The following is a 23,511-nucleotide window of genomic DNA, read 5'->3' as shown; positions in this document are numbered from 1 at the left end:
CTTCTTCTCTGTTTTGTGTTACAGAATTCCATCCGACACAACTTATCCCTCCACAGTCGTTTCATCCGTGTCCAAAATGAGGGAACAGGAAAGAGTTCTTGGTGGATGATCAATCCAGAAGGAGGAAAGGGTGGTAAGGCTCCACGGCGCCGGGCAGTCTCCATGGACAACAGCAACAAGTACACCAAGTCCGCCCGCGGCCGTGCTGCCAAGAAGAAGGCAGCCCTGCAGGCTGCAGCTGCTGCAGCTGGTGAAGGTGGTGCGGACAGTCCTTCAGGTCTCTCTAAGTGGCCTGGAAGCCCGACCTCACGGAGCAGCGAGGAGCTGGATGCTTGGACAGACTTCCGCTCTCGCACAAACTCCAATGCCAGCACAGTGAGTGGCCGCCTCTCACCTATTCTGGCCAACCCTGAGCTAGACGAGGTGCCTGATGACGAGCCGCCTCTATCGCCTATGCTCTACTCCAGTCCTGGCAGAACACTGTCTCCTGGGAACGCCAAGACGAATGGGAAGGCTGTGCCGACTGAGCTGCCCCGTTTGGCAGACCTGGCGGGTACAATGAATCTGAATGATGGACTCACAGATGACATAATGGATGAGTTCCTGGAGAACATCAGCATGGTGCCAACCACTTCCAGCCAGACTGCACCAAATGGTTCCTCAGGTTTCAGTTTTGGGTCCAAACCCAATGGGATAGCCTCACCTTCCTCCACTTCCTCTCCATCCTCCAATTCTTCTTCTAATGGAAGTGCTAGCTACAGTAACTCCATCTTCGGCCCCCACACGGCGGGCTCCTCTCTGCGTTCGTCCCCCATGCAGACCATCCAGGAGAACAAGCAAACGTCCTTCTCCAGCATCAGCACGACCCGCTTTGGCACCCAGACACTACAAGACTTGCTCAACTCTGACAGTCACAACCATAGTGATGTAATGATGACCCAGTCAGATCCATTGATGTCACAGGCCAGTGCAGCTGCCCTCGTTTCCCAGAACTCCCGCCGTGGCCTCATGCTCCGCAATGATCCTGTCATGACTTTTGGGACAACTGGAGGACTTCAAAGCAACCAACAAGAGATGCTGCGAAGTAACAACCACAATCACAGCTCTCTGAGGTCTATAAATGGAGGCTTGAACCTAGTGAATGAGGCTAACACTCTGGCTAATGCCAAACAGCAGCTCCTGCTCTCACCCCTGGGAGGAAATGGGTCTTCCTCCATGCAGATTGACACCTCAATCTTCCTGAATGGGACAGTTAGCAGCAATGGAGGGAACTATCAGGATCGTTTCCCCACAGATCTGGACCTGGACATATTCAATGGCAGCCTGGAATGCGACATGGACTCCATCATCAGGAACGATCTTATGGATGCAGATGGCCTGGATTTTAACTTTGACTCTCTTGCCAACATGAATGGAGTCAGCAACTTCACAAACACCAAGCAGACCTCTCAGAGCTGGGTACCCGGCTGAGAGGGTGGGAGCAGAGCAGGTATGTAAATTGAAGTGTTGTTTGTTTTGAAGTATCTAATGGGGAATTTGATGTATGAGCTAATTAGTTGTTTTTTTTTCCTGAAAAAAACTCTGTAAAATTTGGTCTAGTACACGTCATGCTCACAGTAGGGTTGTAGAGTTATTTGTGTCATGAATAGAGACAGACTTAGACAAAAGCACTAAGATGATGTGATAATAACAGGAGTCAAGAAAGGACTTCACAGAACAAAATTACTGGGGTGTTTTCTTTATTGAACCACTTCAACCTTAATTGTTCTTCCTAAATCACATTGACACAATAAAAAAAACTTCTCCAGCAGTTTTTTTCCTTACATGTTACATGTTTTTAATAAGGATGTGGACTGCATATACATTTTGGGGAAATAATTATTTGACCCCCTGCTGAATTTGTAAGTTTGCTCACTTATAAAGAAATAAGCAGTGTCTATTTTAAAGGTTGTTTCAATTGATTGACAGAGGAAGAATATCACCCATAGGGGTTATAAATTGATCTACTTGTCATGAGTGAAATAAGTATTTGGTCTGTAAAAGATGAAAATAGCTGCCATGATGTTGTGACATTGAAGATGTTGTTTCGCAGCTTTGAATTGGGAGTTTTGGCCATTATCATCAATTTTTTAAAATCCTGTAGTCATGAGTGAGGGTTGAATATGACCAAGAACCCAGTAAAGCTGCATAATCAAACAGTAGCAACTTGTCTACCACAAGGAAGACTTGCCCAGATACATTCCCTTCATTTGTTTCAATTTATTGTTACCATTTATGAAATGAACATCATGCTTAATTAAATATGACTGAGACCATAAATTCACCAGCAAAACGTTTACTGAGGTCTTAATTAGAGTGAGAAGAAGTAATTTTCCCATAAACTTCAATTGAGGTTTCTCCAGTGATGTCATGATGTCATGTGCACACTGCTGAAGAAATGTCAGTCAACCACTGGTTTCTTGGGTTTCTAGGAAGTATGTGATGAGGACTTGATCAGGAATAATTCATATATTCAATAATTCATATTCAAATGCATTTATTATGAAACATATGCAGAAGTGGTAGCTTTAAGCACTTAGCTTGCAGCTGCAAATAACCAGCAGTGAACAGAAATTTGTTGTTAATATGAGCCAGTGACATTTGCCAATCTACTTATTCAAAAATGTGACTTGAAACCTTGAGAAGGGAAAAGATTTTCATTCTTACGAACACAAAAAGATAATCATATCTTTTTCATTCCAGGTCTGACCTGTGTGGTGCAAGAGAAGATCGGACACACAACATCCTTTTTGCCAAACCTGCCATCAGCACAATGTAAAATAACCAACCCTGTGTTTACAGAAGAAGACTTCCTCTTGAGAGCTTTACCTTCGCTCCCACACTGGTGAACCATGAACGATCCTGCAGACTCGAGAGATGCTGCGCATGAGCCCTCAAAGCTTCTTGTGAAATGACAACAGCAAAAATGAAAGCTACATCTAACAATCACAAGAAACTCACAAATCTTAGAATTATGCAATTTTCCTTTGACACCCAGTCTGCTGATATCAAAGAGACACTGCTTATCAAAAAGGGGTCTTCAGGTGGAAATTGAGGACTAAATGGCAAGCAAAGAATCGAAGGAGAGCATGGTGCAGTTGTTCCCACTGAAGTGTAAAGAGAAAAAAAAACAAGACATGTTGTGGTGTAAATCAGATCCAGTGGTTTCCTGAGACGTGTAATACTGAAAAAGAAATTCCCACTGTTCTAAGTAATTTTAAATGTCATATGTTGTTGTTGTTGTTGTTTTTTGAGTTCCTGTTTTATCATATTTGTTTCTTAATCAAAAATGTCTGTAGAGAAAGAGTCATTGTACTGGTGAAATGAAAAGGTGGAAATGGGAGTGTCGTACTCACTGAGTGGCCACTTATTCAGTCCATGTGTAGACAAACTGAAACGTTGCCCCAGATTGCGAAATCTCCAAAACCCCAGAAGTTTAAATTCCTCAATTTAACACAATGCACTTGCTGTTTTCTATATTATATGATGCATGACTTTGAAATAACAGCAGCATACTGAGGGTTATATTATGATTAGACGATTGCTACAGCTTTTGTTTTATCCTTGTATATATCAAAAGACTAGAGGAAGAAAACTTCTGGTACAGAATAGTGCAGGGCAGGTAAAAATTCAAGAGGGAAAAGATCTTGTATGTCTTCTCATTGCTTTCCTAACTTCTGGTGAGTTCTGTTGAGGTCATTTATCACAGCATTCGATGTAGCCAAAACAAAAACCTGTGTCCTAGGGTTGTGAACATTTCCACACCACAACAGGTGCTATATAAACAGTGTTGAATCCTGTCCTGAGAGGAAGCTGTGCATATTTTCTGTTCTTTTTTTTTTCCTGTTTTTACCCAAAACCCACAGAAGCCTAGAGCTGCGGCCACTTGTAGCATGATAAGTTTGAGCAAAGGGAGAAGGTTGTTGTCTTTTTTTTTTCTTTTATAGGCTCATTCCTCTAGAAGCCATTTGTTTCTTGATTAAAACAATAAGCTATCTCTGTATATTGCCAAATTACTTGAAATAAACAGTAGGATATGCTGGCAGCCAAATGACAGCACACACATGTATGCACACACTTAAAATACACACACACACACACACACACACACACACACACACACACACGGGGGAAAAAAAAAAAAAGCAAAAAATAGCAGGGATCCATGTTAAGCTCTGCTGGTTTCTTGTCGTGAGATTGTGGGGCTTGTTATGCATATACAGAATCACTCAGGGGGTGAGGAAGGAAGGCTTTCCATTTAAGAAACGTCAAGTCACAGTCAAGTAGTATTTTAATGTTTCTTGGGGGGGGGAAACATATTTTCTTTGTGTTTCTGAACTTGTAACCTGTGAACTTTTGGCCACCAGGATGAAGAATTAGAAGGACGATAAATGTCAGGATTATTACTTCACACAGCCTGTTGTTTTTTGGTTTTGTTGTCATAGCTTTTTTCTCCTCTTGTTTGACTCTTGACACACACACACACACACACAGATCCCCTCGTGGACACGCCTGGTGCTCCTGCAGGTGACTTCCTGTATCTCCTAAATACATGTTAACGTGTGTACGTGTTTATCGATGGAGTTTTATTTCAACTGAATTAATCTCACGAGGGTTTGTAGCTCCTCGCGGTGCATACAGAACAGCCGACTGTATGCATGTATGTATTTATGCATTATGAACCGTGTGAAATGCATATTTACTCGCTGTATGTCCTTATATGCTCATGTAGTACTTGACCCTTGGGGTTTGTCATACCTCTGAATTTGAAGAAATAGCAAATACATCATGCGCCGGGTAAGGAGGGAAAACTGTTACCAGCAATTTTAATTGTTGAACCAGATTTTGGAAATGGTGGAAGGCACCATTGTTGTAGCATCTGGAGACCCCTTCTCCATTTGGGGGCAGTGACATGAAGTGTATTCCCTGTCATGTATATCAGTGTACAGATTCGTGTATATCTTTTTGAAGCTAAGGAAGGAAGGAGGAGTGGGTGTGCATGGTTGGCTAGAATGGTCTGTTGTACTAACTGAGGTTTAGCGCATGAGCTAGCTGGACCTTTCTCAACCTGAGAGGAACACTGTGTTTTTAGTGCTAAAACACTCTGTTCCTTTTTAAAAAATAAAAAAGTAATAATCAGGGCTTAAAGAGGAGCACTTGCACCATCCTCCGATATTATTATTATTATTATTACAAACCCATTACACTGACATAGTGAAAATGTCAGCAAGCTGGAATTACCAACACCTTGCTACATCTAAAATTTCCAGAACACTATCTGTCTTTTCTGTTGTCAGGGGGACTCCTGAGCCATCACCTGAACTGTTAAGCATTTGAATTCATCTACACTGTCTGTACTTAAAATTACTTACTCCTGTGAAGACGACAGGCAAAGTGAAATCCGGGGAACGCAGTCATCTTTGAAAAGAGCTCTTATCAATTTGGGAAATATCAAATCTAAAAGGCGTTCCTAACATTATGTGCACTCGGCTCGGTGTAAAAATGCATCGACTCTTTGGGAGGGTAGTTTTCTCGTAGTCATAGCTGAGCAGGCCTTTCACAAAACCACTGCTTCATTCAGGCACAGATGACCTCCTCTCATGCTCGACACACACGCGCAGAACAAAATATGCTGGTTTAAAGCTGAGAAAAGCAAAAATAGACACATACCACTAGAAACCTTAATCACCTCTTGGACATTTTCTTTATATTATCTTCTTATGAGTCCTTCCATCCTTGTTAAGAAGCCCAGGCCAGCTCCCTTTCATACACACTCTGAACTTTTCCCTTTGAACTTTTGCTCTTTATTAATCTTGCTTATTCTCAACTTAATGTTAGTGGGTATTTTCCTGTGTATTACATTTTGAATTTTGAAGTTTGTATAAGAAATAGTGCGCATGTAAATAAAGCTTGGTGAGGCTCCACACACTCTCTGTGTCTTTGTCTTCACTTAATTTTCAGAAGAGAAGATTAGAAGTTCATATATTTCACAAGTGATGTGCAGAAGAAGATTTTCTATTGGCAGTTCATATTGCCCAGTAGGAATTTTAAGCACAGGAAGGAAAGCGCTATAGCTCTTGCTTTGCTCGCCTTGCACGCGCTGTATATTCACAAGTGTGTGTTTGTGTGCTGGAGCACGAGTGCATGAACAAATTTAACCGTGCACTCCCTCCAGAACATAAATCTCTTCCTCGTGTCAGTCTGGGTGTATCAAAACAGCTCCATGTTGTACTCCAGTTCTTGGAAGTAATCTTGCACAATGTTTTGTGTGAGGCCGAATAAAATGAGAGCAGACGTACAGCAGCTCACTGATACCTGACACTGGGACGAGTACTTTTCCTCTGTTGTTGCGTAACATACAGAGTGGGAGAAGAGGAACAGTCAGAAACAGAGTGTAGCATGCCTTCACGCAACACTAACACAGATATCAATCTCCAGTGACAGATCTGACCTCTTCTTGTTTTCTCTCAGATGGGCCAAAAGCCCTGACTCCCAGAAATCGTGGGACATGTGCACAATCATATCATCTGCATTTTAACTGATAAGTTCAGGTGTGCACAAGTGTAAAGTAAGTAAGTGACTAAGATTTCCTTTCAAGATAAAGATCACAAAGTGCGTCAGAACAAAAGATCATAAAGACAATGGTTAAACAAACGCTGTTTTTGTGGCTTCAAAGCTGACAGTAATCTCATCCATAAAACTATGGGGTTATTGGGGAACCTTTTAAGGGAGGCTTGGGCTTCTGAGTTGATTAATTCCAATCAGTTAAAGTGACGATCTCTTACAAGAAGACTTGAATGCACTTAGGAAATAAGATCCAATTATCACGATAGCATTACCATAGGCAGGGCATCTAAATGTCCTGTTGCCTCATTTTTCCAGAGAGGAATGCAGTGACTTGTGCAGCAATACGATGCATAATAGATTTAACATTTCCAAGTCATTAAAGACACTTATTTGTAACTTCAACCTTTGCATTCATCCCACAACTGCTACTGTAATGAGGCGATCTGCACGTCACTGGAAAGCTGAAAAAAACTCCCCATCGGTAAAGCACACCACTGTTAACTGAAATTGCTAAACGTGTAAACACTTTCACACAAATGCGTCACATCAATTCAGTTAAACATTAATATTATAACTTTCCACTTGTCATATAGGCAATCTGGAGAATTTCGCAATCTAAGATGAAGTTAATATTCTATGATTATAGTTAAAAATTCACACATTAGATTGTTGAGGTTGATTTTTCAGTGTCTTTAAATGTAGCTTAGTAATTCTCCATCAATGTGTTTCCGTAATTCTTTGACATTTAGCATTAAGATCGTCTTTAGGAACTTCTATTTAAGATATATGCAGAAATGTAGAACATTTTAGGGTATTCAGCATCTAAAGTTTAGTCATCGTGGAGCTTCACAACAAGAATCTACTGTGCTGTTTGTCAGAGCGTCATTAAAAATGATCACATTGTACACTCACTGGACACTGTATTACGTGGCATAGATTCAACAAGGTGCCGAAATGATTCCTCTGAGATTTCTGTCCATGTTGAAATGATAGCAACACACAGCTGCTGCAGATGTGTCAGCTGCACATCCATGATTTGAATCTCTTATCCCACCACATCCCGAAGACGCCTTATGGGATCGAGATCTGGTGACTGTGGAGATCATTTGAGTACAGTGAACTCATTGTGATGATCAAGAAACCAGCTTGAGATGATTTGTGCTATGGTTTGTTATTATGCTGGAAGGGATGGACATAGTCAGCAAAAATACTTAGGTAGTCTGTGGTGTTTAAACAACTTTGGTACTGAGGGGCCCAATGTGTGCCAAGAAAACACCCACTACATATCACCTGATGAATGCTCGTGTAGGTAAGGAAATTCCAGAAAGCTGATTTTGTTCATCTGGACTCATCTGGATTTTTACACTCAGCCATGTGACTTCTTCAGTCTCAGCTGACTGCAGGTTTTCCCAGCCTGATAAACAGTACATCTGCATAATGATCGAAAATTGTACTAGAGACTAACAATGGGCTGTTAGGTCAGTTTCATGATTGTTAATATGCATATATAACCACTGAACAATCATCATAATGCAAATATACTGGTTATGCTACATCCAGATGAACTTTAAAAAAAAAACACCAGCAATAAGAAAAACACTGCAATAGCACACAAAACACAACGGAAATAGGATAAACAAAACACAAATAGGAAAGAACAGATTTCCAAAAGCACAAGGGAAGTGTTTCTGGGGAGACAATAACCCGACCATCCACTTGCAGGAACCAAAATATGCTAAGAATTGCATTGGGAGGCACTTAAAAGAAGTGGAGGATCTATCGGGTTTGTGAGGAAAGAAAAGATGAGCTGTAAGCGTGTTGGCCTAACTCTTAGCCTAAAAATCTGTCATCGGTATTACATGAATCATGATAAAACAGGCATACCATGTTTTGGGTTCCTGCAACTGGTCTGTCGGGTTATTGTCTCCCCAGAAACACTTCCCTTGTGTTTTTCCTAGTTCTGTTTTTGTTTTTCCAATTTCTGTTTTGTTTTTTCCTATTTCCATTGTGTTTTGTGTGCTTTTGCAGCATTTTTCTCATTGCTGGTGTTTTCTTAAATTGCAGTCCGTTTGGCCTCTCAGGGCCACCGTACATTTGAGCCAATATTCAGATCAGATATAATACTACAACAGACAAACTTCAGATGTTACAGTATAAATAGGTGGGCTATATCTTCACAGCACCTGAACAAAGAGTCTTCTTTTAAATTGTCTTCTGCTCTTTGTCAGGTATAAAAAAAAAACAAAAATATTTTATAAATCCTACGTTGTGCTGCCGTATACAGTATGGTCCATTCATAACAGCACTGTTTGTCATTGTTACCTAACCTGCATGCATCAGGTACTTTATCTCTGCCAGTGCGGTCGTGTCATTTGTTCTCAAATGCACAAAAGAACCTCAAACAAAGTCCTTTCACCCTCAGATACTTCAAATGCTCTTTCATAAAGAAGAGGCATTTCATAACAAATAAAAGAACTGAAAAAGAAAACTTCTAAGGCTCACTGTTAATTACAAAATAGTCAAAGATATGTTATGACTGAGGGAGCAGGCTCGCCACAACTACAAATACCAAAGTCACATTTCAGCAGCCACCTGACTGACTACTTGTCTGGCATGGCTGTAGTCACACCAGTCTGTGTGAGGTCAGTGAGGTTACTGAATTATTGAAAACGCCTCTGAACCTTTCTGTTTGCTTTTTCTGTCTATTTTAAGGCAAAAAAACTGTATTCATTTACATGATTTTGTGCTTTTGAACCGACCAGCTATTAAGAATAGCTTTAGTTTTAGTTTTTACATGCGGGTATGAGGGCATACTAAATATTACACAGCAATTTTCACTTTGGATTTTGTTGGGCGAGGTGACAATAGTGCATTCCTAAGCTCTATGCACACGTCATTTTCTACGTAGCTTCTGCCGGTTGTTTCATTGGCTGGTTTAATTTTTAAGTCAGAGGTAAAAAACTTTATCTCATTGTTTGTCCAACATCTTGATCTCCACCCACAGGGTGTTTATTTGTCTCTGCCTTGTTCCATGTCAATGGGCGCACATTCGGTAAATGTCATCTTTGTTTTAATGTAGGAAATTAACCTGAACACGCTGTACACTAACAGTAATCAGCACATGATGATTCATCGGAGAAATGTTAGTCATAAGAACGGGCCATGGTTGTGGGTGTGCAAGTGTTCGTGTTTTACATTTTGTATCACCAATGTCCTCTTATCTCCAGACTGTAAACCGATGAGGGCGATAGCATGCTGTGTGTGCAGGTCTTTTCATATGGGTTTGCATTTGCTTGTTTGCATCCAGATTAAGTGGCATTGTGTCTCACAGGTGAGGCTTTTAAACAAATGTGTGGTTAAATTGCTCTCAGTGTCACCTGTGATGGAGGTGGTTTGTTCCTTATAATCCTTCTGAAAGTCAAAAACACACAGATGATGCTTTAAGGCATTAGTCATAGCATAAAAAGAAACCATCTGGTCTTTTCTGTGTTTAACGCCCTCCTCAACAAGCATTTTCCTATGTGTTCCTATGTGTTTCCAGGTCCTGTTGTGTGGCCTTTTTTCCTGTGGTCCCCATTTTATCATTTTATGGGCTCGACCTAGCACTGAATCTTCACTGCTTTGCAATCAGTCTGCACAGCTGAAACCCATCCATAATCAAGCACTGTTACATTTAAACCCTGGTTTCTCTTGCATGCCAACGTTGTATTTGCTAGGGTAATCATATTTGATGGCCAGCTAAAGCAGCCATCACCAGGCCAACTCTGTATCTCCCAACAAGCTCAAAGTAAAAGTAAAATAAATTTTAAAGATTACAATTACATTAATAATAGTATGGTCCAAAAATACGAAAGCCATGATTGTGTTATCAGTTTATTGTGTTAACTGTATCATTACCAGGAAATGTATATATCTGTTCATCCAGCATTAATTACAAATGATTTCGAAATATTTTATTGTATTCAATTTTTCATTGATTTCATGTTTTAATGCCATTTTAATAGCTAATATCCATTAATATAGCTTGATAGCAAGTACTACATAGGATAAATTGTCATCCCTATTAATTCAATAGAACGATTTAACAATTCCAGGCATTTAAACGCTGAACATTTTTAAGGGTAAACGAGCAGTGATTCAAAGGTCTGGAATATAGCTACCACGCCAGGCTGTTAAACAATGCTGTTGATGTCAGTGTTTAGGAAGCCCCAAGTGTGAATCATAGTTTCGTCTATTGTGACAGCTCCTACACCACATAAGGCGACCTGCTATCACTTGACAAAAGAAGAAATCAAGGTACGGTAGTGGCTAGGTGCCAGTCAAGTAACTGGAAGCTTGCCTTTGAAATGCTGATGCCACTCATTCCTTTCAAGCATGCATGCAGTTTTACAAAGAAAACAGAATTAGCTGATAGCTTATGGTAGATAAGGCATCTGCCTTTTTGAAAGGTGATAAGCAACAGCCGCAGAGCAGAAATGCTCCTCTAGTTCATTAAAACACAAATTCATCACATTAGAGAAAAGAAATTTCACCCCCTCCCCCATTGATTTTGCCTCTACATTAGTCTAAACTCCAATCCAATCTGTTCTTTGATCACTGGATGGACAGTTTTTCACCCCGCCTTTGGGTTTAGTCATTCATAATGAGTATGACCAACCACACTGTCACATGTGGTCGGGCAGCACATAATACAGCAAATGTTTGGACCATAACCAAAAGCTTAAGCATTAATAACTTTGTAATTTAAAAAAAAAAGCAACCCAGAGACAAGGAGTCACCGTGGCTTCTGGTTTCCAGTGCGGTTATTCATAATGACAGGTTAGGCCTGACAAAAGGATAAAACAAACAGAATACAGAGTTATAGATGACATAGAGTATCCGTGTACTCACGCACATCTATCCGTTTATTTATCTATTCTGCACACAAGTGGAGACACATGATATCATGCACACACACTGACTGGCTAATGAGGAGTGAGTCATCATGAGGTGTGGGGTTCAAAGTGTAAACAAGATGAAGATGTGATGGATCTGCTGAGATATGGCCATTAGTGGGCCTCTCACCCCCCAGCACTGACATTGCCCCAGTGATGGATGTGGTGGCTTTGTCTTAATCTTGATAGCTCGCTCCTCGGCTGATCTCTATGCGTTATCTGAACTGGTGCTTCACACACACCAACACAAACACGTGCGAGTACACATGCTAATTGCTGCTGGCCACACGAGGATAGATCCATGACACCGTGGGTAGGTGGGTGGGGAGACCTGAGAAGTGAGCAGTCGTAAATGATACTTATGTGTGTGTGTGTGCGTGTGCGTGCATGTCAGTGTCCATGCGCAGGCTAAGTGCTGCAGAGGAATGATGTCATCTCTGTAATGGCACACTGGCACAGAGCGGTTGAGCTTTGTCCCACAACACCTCCATTCACAGACTGTGATCAGCGTCATCAAGGCAGATTATAGCTCGCACTCACAGCCTGTGGTGGGACGCCAGATCTCTTCACACTGAACAGCCCTTTTGTAATTACAGATTCACACACACAAACACAACGAGCGTGTACCAGCAGACAAAAGAAAATAAAACAATCATTATTACAGTCTGACAGATAGTGCCCGACAAATCAGTTTAACAAAAGCAATCGCAGCTTTTTGAGTCTCTTTCTTTTGCTCTAGGATTCACACCACGTGCATCCATATGGGAAAATCAAAAGTGCAATCATCAGAGGATGTGATGCACGTAAGAGATGAGGTGCAATGAAATGACAAAGTCATACCAGCGGATGAGAAGCGATAAAATTCATAGTGTCATAAAGGGGCACATGAGCCTTGTCTCCTCTGTCTGCCCTCACATCATCCCAGCCACAGCCACTTTTTGACTACCCCGAAGAGCAAAATAAAACCTGCAGCACAAATTCCGTGCAAGAAATGTCTCTTTTTCAACATCGGATCTGTTTTGTTTTTACTGTTTTTAATTAAATAATGGGTTTGAATTATTTTCCAATTAATTACACATTATATAACAAGCCAAATTCGTTTTTTGGAGATGTGATTGTACAGTCATGTAAAAAATATAGACACTATTTCATTTCTGTGGTTTAATGTATCAGGAAAAAAGAATCATCAATCATCAGCAGCAATAACTTAAAATAATCACATACAGCATGACTTTAACACTCTCACTTCTTTGCATCACTTCAGTTCACTTAGGTTTACAGGTGTTTGTTCATGAACATCTCTTTTAAGGTCCCATCACAGCAGTTCACTTATGTTGAATTCTGGACTTTGACTGGGCCAGTATTAAACCTTTTCTTTTTCAGCCATTCTGTTGTAGATTTACTGCAGTTCTTGTGATCTTTACCCTGTTGCATGACCCAGTTTTGGCAAAGCTTTAGCTGTCAGACAGATGGCCTCACATTTGAATACTTTGTTATACAGAGGAGTTCATCATGGTCAACTCAATGACTGCAAGGTGCCAACATACTGTGGTTGCAAAACAAGTCCAAATCATAACCCTTCCCCCACCGTGCTTGAGAATTGGAATGAAATGTTTGTGATGATTCTACTATATTTAGTTTTATCTCCACTTTGCACTCACCTGTCCAACCAATATTTTGTGTTATATCTTGTGTGTTCACATGCAACTTTGCAAACCTAAGCCATGTTTCCATGGTCATTTTAATGAGGAAAAGGTTTCTCCTGGCAACCCTTCGGAACAAGCTATGCTTTCTCAGTCTTCTAAATGTACTGTCATGAACTTTAACATTTAACATGCTAACTGAGGCCTGTAGAGTCTGAGATGTAGCTCTTGCACAATCTGAATTTGGGGTGAATTTGGAAATGGCCTCATAACCCTCTGATTGATCACTGATGATATCTTTCCACCTCGACTTTGTGCTAACACATACCCGAATGCAAACTCCCAAACTTCTTTCATAGAGGTGCTCACACATACTGATGATCAGTTAATCAAGTGCATTAGTCTTTCTTATGCTTCAGCACTTTAGCCTAATTCTTGTTAAATAAATAATGGCATGGCGTCATATATCATGTGTTGTTGTGAATCTGATGTTCTCTTCGCCTAATTTTAGAACCTGGTAAGCACCAGATAATTTTTGTATTTTGTCCTGATACATAAAACCTGAAATTTACATAATTGTGCTTTAATAAGAATCATGATTGTTTTCTTATGTTTGTTTGCAGCACTGCTGTGTACTGATCTTTACATCAGGTGTGAACATTTCTCTGAAAGCTATAAAATCAGCTGAAGGACTTTAAGTTAAGATGCATAAGGCAGATGATGTTGGGCTTCTTAGAATAGTTGAGTATGAATAAATAAACATGTTTATTACAGGAAGTGTAAAAATATGTCCAATAAGGAAATTGTACCAAATGACTAGCCTGTGACTATCGAAGTATAGATCGGCTCTATTGATTCGCCTGTCCTTATCCAAATCTGGCCACAGACCTCGGAATGTGTCCCTCCTTCCTCTCTCCTCTTACTGCCTCCAGCAAACATAAGCTTAAAAGGATAAATGAAACTTTTTTTTACATTCAAATATTTAACCTATAAATCTATTTGACCTATGTGATGAGTCAGAGCCGTTATATAATGTTGGGGGGGGGGGGGGGGCCATATACTTCATTAAAGAGATACTTTAGTGTATAATTTCAGAAACAAATTGACTCCAAGGCTTTACTTTAATAAATGAAGCATCCAATATGCATCAAAGTTACATTTTCATTTTTTATAATACAAATCACCACTTCATGTTTTCCATCTCTCCGCTACAAGAAAGAACCTGACACCTGAGAATGAATGGTGAGCATGAGCCTCTCCAGTTATTTCACTCCATAGAATTGGTTTTTTCTCTTTTAGTACAAATGAGAAAAGAAAATAGCTGAAAATAAATCATCATGTGAAGCTTGGAGGATGAAAAAAATTAGCTAAAAGCTTCAAAAAAATTGCAGTAAAGGGTGATGGATGTTTCCACTCGTTCTTGTTATCTACCTCAGTGAAGCATTGCCATGGATCCTGAATGATTTTGTTCTTTCTATCTCCGTCATTGATGGGACTAAACTGGATAACCTCACGCACCAGGAGGATTGGAGTGGACTGTGAGAAGAAAGGAAATCATTGTGTTGATTGATGCTTTTCATTTTGTCACATTGATCTGTTTTGGACTTGAGCAAGTGATGTAATCTGGGTGATACATGACGAACCTTCAGTTTTATTAGAGTGTCTGTCTAATTTATTCATGAACACCGACAAATTCAAAATCAGAGAAAACCTTTTGCATATTACACAATAAACTCCCCAGGTGTGTCTTTATTTCACTAACAGAGATTTCTCTTCACGTCTCTCTCACTTCTTTCTTATTATATCATTTCAGTATTTTTTCTCTTTTTCTTTTTCTGCTGTCAGGAACGCTTTGCTTCCACACAGAGAAAGAGTAAGGCTGATGCTGGGTTGGATGCAGGGAGGGAGATGAGGTGGAATAATCAGGAAACAGAAAAGCTGCCTGTCCGGCCCTCATCTCCTCCTGTCAGCCCAGAAGATATAGAGTTCATCTCTTCCTCACGCACAGACACACACAAGCACACACATCTAGCCTGTTTTCCTCATATGAGGGGCCATCATGCTCATCTTGTGCTCATTCCTGTTGCATAAGCCCACTAACCCTATTTCCCATCCCCCGCCTGCCTTTGGTTTGAGAGTATTACCTCCCATTCTAACATGAGGCTGCATGTGACTGCTTTATATGTGTGTGCAGTGGGTCATATGATACAACATACTAGCATAGTGCTCAACAATTCTTCATTAAAGGTCACTTTGTGAAATAATTACATTTAATCATGTTAAGGGTTTATGCATCATACTCTATATGTGGCCGTGTCTTGCATCATCCTCCACTGACCCACATGAACCTCACAGATTGTGTGTTCATTACTCCAGATTAATAACTACACTATGATAGTTTAGTGTGTGCCTGCGTGTGGATGTGATTAGTCGCGTCCTTTATTGGCAAACCTTTGTTGAATAATATGTCACAGTCGCTGTAAACCATACAAATGTCCCTAGCTCTAAAACCAAACAGGTTGATCTGTCTTCAGTGCTTTTATTAGCTGTTCAAAATGAGCTGTTTCAGTGACTGTAGGTTTAAATCCAGTCCTTGAGCTGAACAGTACACTCAGTTAATTTCATGGTATCTGAATGTGTGAGGTTTGAATGAGACATTTTGTCACTTCTAACCGAGCAGCAACCTCCGGTGTTGAAAAATTAAGTTTAAAAAAACTGCAGTTCTTGGAGCCTACCCCAGCTATTATAGGGTACCTGGACAAGTTACCTGCCTATAGCAGGAACAGCTATTTAACCCAAAATGCATGTCATTGAGCTGTGGAGTACCTGGAGGAGAGAGCATGTAAATCCCAAACAGAACCAGGAGTTTCTTGCTGCTAATCATCACATCAGTACACAACGTTAGTTACACAGGAAAGTAAAAGCCATGTGCAGTTAATTAACTGGTCATCAGCACATGTAAGCACCTATAAAAGCATCTATAAAAGCAGGGCTTTTAATAGTTTGCTGGTCTAGAGCATTCAGGTGATTGTTATCAAGGAAGAAAGACATCAGCAGTGATCTTAGATAAGCATCTGCAGCTGGCCATCAATCTGGAAAAGGTTATATGGTCATTTCCAAACAACCTAAAGTTGATCAATTCCTAGTCTTCCCTAGAGTGGACGTCCAGCAAATTCACTCCAAGGTCAGACCGTGCAAAGCCCAAGAGCTACCATTCGGTTGCTACAGGCCTCAGTTAGTTAGTGTGTTTAGCATGGTTGGCTTTTCACCAAAATAGTTGTTGTAAGTTAAGTGTAAGTTAAGTGTATGCTGTAAACAAATGCTCACAAATCTCAATATCTCAATGTAGTGAAACAACATAGGCAAGAAGAGTGGGCCAAAATTCATCCACAATGACAGAGTATCATACAGAAAACCATGACTTCAATTGCTGCTGAAGGTGGTTCTACAAACTACCAAACCATGGGGTGTAGTCAGGTTTGACAATCAAATACTGGATTCTGTGTGATGTTTTAGATCATTTTAGATGCTGCTGTGGACCAGAGAAGTTTTACATTTATCCTGATATGTAAAACTTTAGAAATAAACAAGGTTGTACTTTCTTCTTATCGTGACTGTATCTCTCCTATTATACACTTTTTTGGTTATTGTTTTTTGGTTTAGTACTCTGATATCATCACCATTATCACCTAATGTCTAGTTCTAAAATCTTAAATTGATATTAGTATATTTACATATGTGTGTTTAGTATTAATATAGAGAAAAAAAACGGGTTTTTTCTTCGTCAAAAATATTATGAGCCTGCAATGTATTCGATGGTACCTCGACAGCAACAGTAAGGTTTTCCCTTTGAAACAGATCAAGCCGTCACATAGTCTAAACCAAGCTTGAAATCAAGCTTCTATCAATTGTAGAGTACAAGACTCACCATAAAGGTTACACTGAAATAAAAAGAAAAAATCTCACAAAACTCGTCTGTAACCAAACAAGATTATTTCACAGCAGTTTTGTGCACTCGTTCTGAAAAATCAATGTCATGCTGTACCATAACAATGATTAATATGGGGGTGAATCAGGTCAGTGTAGATCCTCACCCACCCCCATCCAGCACAGAAATGTCAACCCACAATGTCAAGGGCAGTCTGTTTCACACGTCTGTATATCTTCTTTGACCTAAATGGAGGGTAGGAAAGACAGAGACACAGCCAGCGAGATAAAAGTATTGTTTTCTGTGCATGTGCACAGGCGTGTATGAGTGTGCATAAATTTGGTCTTGCGTTAGTGTGTGTGCATGTGTGTGCTGGTGTGAATTATGGCCAGCACTCAACATTAAAACCACCAGGGAAAGCGTATATTGCTTCATTACTCCCCGTCTCCATTTTTCCCTGCCTTTGTGCACCCAGTTTCCTTAGTAGGTTAAGTAATGGTTTTGATGGTGTGCTGGCCAGTGAGACAAAGAGAAGCTAATCTACCGTAAAGAATGAGCTTATTGAGAGGTGAAGTCAGCATCCACTGCGATACTTCTCACCCCGAAGGTTCCTGTTAGTCATTAAGAGAAATTAGACTTTAATACAAATCTACACAAACACATATAAAACAGATGCTGCCTGGTTTTCATCAGCGTGTGGAAAAAGAGGGGATGCTTTGAAAACTGAACCTTAATTGCCTTCATTCTAAATTCATCTTACATCTCAAAAAATGTCCATCTTATGTCCATTTGTATTTTTGTCCTCATAATATGTTAGGCAGCATGCACATGTGTTTGCGTGCCCACGTCCCTCTGTTTAAACTTGTGTGACTGTACAGTTCCCAGACTCTTCTCACCTGCGTAACATGTGTGTTTATAAGTTTGCGTGCAGGCTGTGCGGGGGGGGGGCTTCATGTACAGTAAAACTCGTGGCTTTGGACTCTAACTTGCATAACCACCATTGCATGAGAGCCTGCACATGCACATCTGTGCTTTGTTTATGTGTGTATTAAATGAATGCTGTTAAACATTGACTTTAATTAAGATATGCTTGCAACTCATTTTTCTCATTTTTAGGCAGCAGGGGAATCATGGAGGCAGAAGGAAGGAGGGTTTTACTGTAATACTAGAAGAAAGCCAGCTACGATGGTGTGGTTACTCACTAGCAGATGTATCACCCCCAGGAGGGACGGATGATCCTTATAATGGAGTAAAGAATCTGCGGGGGGGGGTTGACATACGAGGAGCTCTTCTTGATATATTGTGTGGCAGTTAATATGGTGAATGTTACTTTGGACCTCCATAAAATCTCCTGAAAAATGACATGCAATTGAAAAAGCATGTCTTACTGGTGGGTTTCTTTTTCTTACTATTTTAGATTTTGTTTACTGTGTTTAGTAGATGTTTACTTTTAGTTTAAAAATGGGGTTTGGGGTCAACATGTGGTTTAGGAGGGAATGCTCAGTATGAGCAACTATATTTTTTCCAGTTTTATTTTCCACATTGGTCAGCCTTCTTGTGTCTATCTACAAGTGAAGCAGTAGTCAAAGGGGACGTTTTTCCACACTATAACCAAGAAAAAAAAAAGACAAACAATGTCAGTCACCCCTGTCTGTATGCAGCAATACCCTTTCAAACATTCTTCTTTTTTGAGTTTTGACTCATCATTGCCCGCAAAACACTAATGTACCTCTTAGGTCTAAAATTTTCCCAAAGCTTTTTACAAATCCAGTTGTAAAGAACAAACAAACTGTTACATCCTGTAACAGTTCCCTTTCTTATTTTGTAAGTACTGTATGTACTGTCCTTTCCAAATAGGGTTCTTATTTTCGTTCTAAATGAAAGAGGAACAGATATGGCTTAAGTATAAAAATGTGGCACATTTGGGAAGATTCTTAAAAATCCAGATGAATCAAAGGCAAATGGCCAGGAATTAAAATTCATGATTGTAAGAAACAAACATTAGCTTTAAGCTATACCCAGTAGATAAGCAAAGAATGAAATGTTCTAAAGCTTGTTTTATTTCTGCAGTGGTTCAAGTCCCATAATTACAAGATCTTCCATTGCTTTTCTTTAAATTAATAATCTGACCTAAATGAAGGTAGTTAGAGACTGAAATGTGGCTCTTGGGCTTTTTTGGGGAGGTGGGGGTTAAATCTTCTGAGCATTACACAGTCTGACCTTGGGAGAAAAATGATTGTACGTTCACTTCCATGAAAACAGTTTTTTACATTTCTGTACTTGAAAAGGTGTGAAACCTTTTTATGACAGCATATAAGGAGAATATTTAATGAAAGTAACAAAATACAGAAGTGACCAAAAGCATATGTTAATAATACACTTTAGATATTATAGGCTGCACACGATCAAGGGGTGGGCCAACACTTTTACATTATGCAACATACTGATGGTGCTTAATGAGTCATGAGTTGAATCATCACCAACTTGTAAATTCTGAACACATTTTATTTCTTTATCTGTGTAATTTTTACTTTTATTAGTTAACACAGCAAAACACATTGTTCAGTTTTTCATGTATTTTGAATCTGTGTTTTCTGGAGAGCTGTAATGTAAATGTATCGGGCTCTATAGGACGTAATAGTCAACACAAAAAGGTTCAGACATTTTTCGTAGAGTATGTCAGAGGTATATTTTTTCTTTTTCAAAAAATTATTAATTTAACACAACACAGTGGGCTATATACTGAAGTTAAAGGTTTTAAAAACTTATTATGTGTCACAGTAGTAAAATGATATTCAATAAGGGTTTTTTTTAGCTACTAATAAGGTCCAGAGTTTCTAGGACTAGGAATATAAGCCGACAAAAAAAAAGAGGATAACTAACACTTTGTTTCAATTTAAGGTACTCAAGCAACTTATAAGTGACAAAAGACAAGCACAAAAACAGCAGATCAGAAACTTTATTTGTATGATAGGAGTGGCAATGGAAATTTAAAAGCTGACACACCATTTCTTCTTTCCTTTACTCCTTATGAAAGAGCATAATTGCACCATCGGTTGTGTAACATAAATTAGCAAAAAGCCTTTCAAGTGAAAAGGACAAGGTTAGTTATTGTAGTACACATACAAAAAGACACACAAATATAAATTCAAAGATGTGACCCTGGTGAGCACACCAAAGACTGAAAAAGGACAGAATCTGCTAAAGACCAGAGCAGGCATGGATGGCCTTCACCAGCCTCAGCGGTGCTTGTTGTGAAAAGCCTATTGTAAGTGCCAAACTGACATCCTGATGCTCACTTTTTAAACTGATTTTTTTTTTTTAATTCTTCTTTTTAAAACCCTAATCACAAGAGACGCAGCTAAAAAGAAAAAAAGAAGTCTGCCATGCTAGAATGAGTCAGTCACTGTGTGTGCATTTGAAAAATCTTCATGTGTGGTCAGATGGCCTTGTTGAAAAGCGCTGCGAGGACCGGTGCAGGGAAGGAACACGGTGAACCGCGGCGGCAGGTCAGCACTCAGCCGCATATCTATTCATAGAACAAGATATAAGCTTCATCAAGGTAGGGCAGAGCAGCCCGCATTTTGATTAGCATACTAAATGAGATGGATACGCCTCACTGAGATTTGCCAGGATGATGGTAATCTGAGGCGAAACAAAAACTAGTTCCTCTCGCCTTCAGATAACTCTACTCTTCAAAGGTAAACCTGCTCATATCAAGAGTTGGATGAGAAAATCAAAATCACTGGCTTATGTGTATGATAAATATGGATCTACATTCATGTGCATGCAGCACACAGCTTATCATGGCTTTGATACTTATTAAACAAATAAAAGAAAATGAGTGAAGTCTGGAAGAACCATTGCCATGCTAGTTTGCTATTAGCCTCATATTAACCTGACAGATTTTAGAGTGATAAATAGCCTATCATCTGATGCTAGTGGTGTGAAAGCTATGGTGTGTTCACCATAAGACCATCTGTCCTTCAAAAATATCTTGAGCATTCAAAACATCAGTATCCGGGTGAGGCTTGTTTATGCAGAATACAAGAGCATGCATGTGGGATGTTTTATTTTCCATGCATACAAAAAGAGATGAGTGATAAGACAGCGGCTGTCTGCCCAGCATGTCTGCTTTATTTGAATGTCTGTGTACAGTGTCCTGACAGGCAGCAGGGATGCTTGGCTCTCTGCCCACTTCAGCTTCAGATGGAAAGTGCAGAAAGTCACCTCAGCCTCATGCACAAAAGTGCTGCTCCATTTAAAAATAAAATAAACAAATACTGCCTACAGTATATGCATCTAGACACAATTAAATGGCTACATATTTCTTTAGAGTATGCTTTACTATAAAAAAAATTAAAAAGACTGATCAAGTAATATAAAATAAAATATTCCTTTCTTTATATTTCTTTAAAGTGTGCAAAAAAAATACACCTTCTTGAAATAACCTGCTTTATCACAGATCTTATGACTGGACATAAGATGGACAAAATGATGAACCTTTAATCTTTTACTGGCAATGGTGCTCAAAAGTCAAGAATGTCAGAGCATAATTATTACGTCTGTCAGCAACAAAGAAGCTGCTGACTACGAACAAAACCTAAGAATAACTCACTGCTGATTTTTGTCATGATATTAATGGCAACCTGCTGCCTCATAAAAGCATTACTCAGATGGATACTGAAAAGCTGACTCAAAAGTTATAAGAAGGGCAGATATTAAAAAAGAAAGAATGGTGTAAGTTAGATAGTGAGCAATTCTGGCTGCTTGAGCTTGGGACAATAGACAGTATAAAAGCTGGACGTAGCCACCATGACGCCACTTAGTGGTTGATAAAGTTCGGTTTTGAACGGTTGAGCTAAGCGTTTTCACAGTGGCCATCATAGTGATGAGGTGGAAGGCGTGGCTCTGGCTGTGTGCTCATTGGCTATTCATCAGTTTGTCATACGCATAACCTAGATAATAGTCCCTTTTTTACTCAAATACTGGCCACAATTTATAAAATAAACTTAATGTTTCATTTAATGTGACCTGAAACTGCAGTTAACCCCATAAAGTTGCCATGAAAGTGTTTACTGAGGTCATTGCGCAAGGGAGCCAAAAGGCTACCACACAATCACAAGTCAACGACAAGTATCGCCTCCTGCTGGCCATTAAAAAGGATTCGGGTTTAAAGCACTTGTTCGTTGGCTTTACTTATCCAATGCAATGTCTCCAGTTCAACATAGAAGCAATGCAACTGAGGTAACTGCTGTTGGGAAGCAAGAATAGCACAGTCACAGAGTGCTTATTTTACTCTGAAACATTTAGGGTGGAAAACAAATCAAGGCAATCGGAACCTTACCTTTTTTTGGTTTATAAAATGTTTTTATACCCAGAATATACAATATACAATTTACTTTTTTATTTATAAGCATGTTTAAAAAGATCTGGCACTGACCAAACTACAGCTAGAAGAAAATGAATAATACAACACAGTCTGATTTAAATGTCAAAGAATGAAAATGGGTTTTCAAGTAGGTTTTAAAAAAGTAGTGTGAGTGAGGTCATAATGTGAAAGGGATTTTACAATCACTAAATTTAAAATCTTTGATTCAAGGTGTTTAACAAAAGCTTTAGATATTAGAAGAAGCTTAATCAGGCCTACTTGTTCTTAAGTGTAACCAGTGGTTTGCACCTTGTTGTAAGCACTCTGTGTTTCCATTCATGAAGGAGGCTCTTGACTTTGACAGTAATATGCCTAAACTCTCCAAAGTGTTCTTGACTTGCTTAGATCTTGTTTTTGTTTTAAGTTGTCTTAACCACGGAAATAATTCTGTCATCATCCACTCTAGTTGTCTTATGGCCTTTTAATGTTGCTAATCTGGTTAGTGCATTTACTCCTTTAAAGAAGGTATCAGATTTTTGATCGCCTTCCTTAAACTGACATCTCGTTGGAACTCATACTAAAAATTCCAGTGAAAAGCTACTACATGCAAGTTCAACACTTCACATTGAATAACAACTGAACAGGCCTCACCTGGCTATAAAATAGCTTGAGCCTCTGAAAAAAGGGAAACTATGTATAAAAATGGGGGTAATTTCTGTGTAGTTAAAGCAATACTTTTGTTATCCCCAAGTCTGCACTTTAATCACATCCTGACAGTTTAATTTAAAAACCACTGTGGTGGTGTACAGAGGAAAGACCACAAAATAAGTCAATGCCCAAACAAGTTCTGATAGTTTAGAAAAAAAAATATGAAGAAGAAGAAAAAACTATTAGAATTAAATATGTGAAAAGAAAGTATGAAGAGAGCTGAATGAATGGCAGCTTGAAGAAGCTCCTGTCCTAAGAGCTAAGTGCTTTCTGTCAGTCTAAGCTCCTGGACAGAGACGGAGCTGGTTGCCAAGGAGACAC

The 23,511-nt window shown here is 39.5% G+C and overlaps 1 protein-coding gene across 1 annotated transcript in view; it reads left to right on the top strand.

Moving 5' to 3' along the window:
* foxo3b (forkhead box O3b) overlaps nt 1-5,967 on the top strand; it is a 43,480-nt gene extending 37,513 nt beyond the window's left edge. The window contains exons 3-4 of the mRNA XM_040017709.1: nt 25-1,489; nt 2,743-5,967. Of these exons, the coding sequence (XP_039873643.1) occupies nt 25-1,470 (1,446 nt within the window). The 3' untranslated portion in view covers nt 1,471-1,489; nt 2,743-5,967. The remainder of the gene's footprint in view (nt 1-24; nt 1,490-2,742) is intronic.
* The last annotated feature ends 17,544 nt before the right edge of the window (nt 5,968-23,511 follow it).

The sequence above is a fragment of the Simochromis diagramma genome, unplaced genomic scaffold (genome assembly GCF_900408965.1).
Source record: "Simochromis diagramma unplaced genomic scaffold, fSimDia1.1 OVJJ01000802.1, whole genome shotgun sequence".
NCBI classification, from domain to species: Eukaryota; Metazoa; Chordata; class Actinopteri; order Cichliformes; family Cichlidae; genus Simochromis; species Simochromis diagramma.
This window is presented reverse-complemented; position numbering and strand designations above follow the sequence as displayed.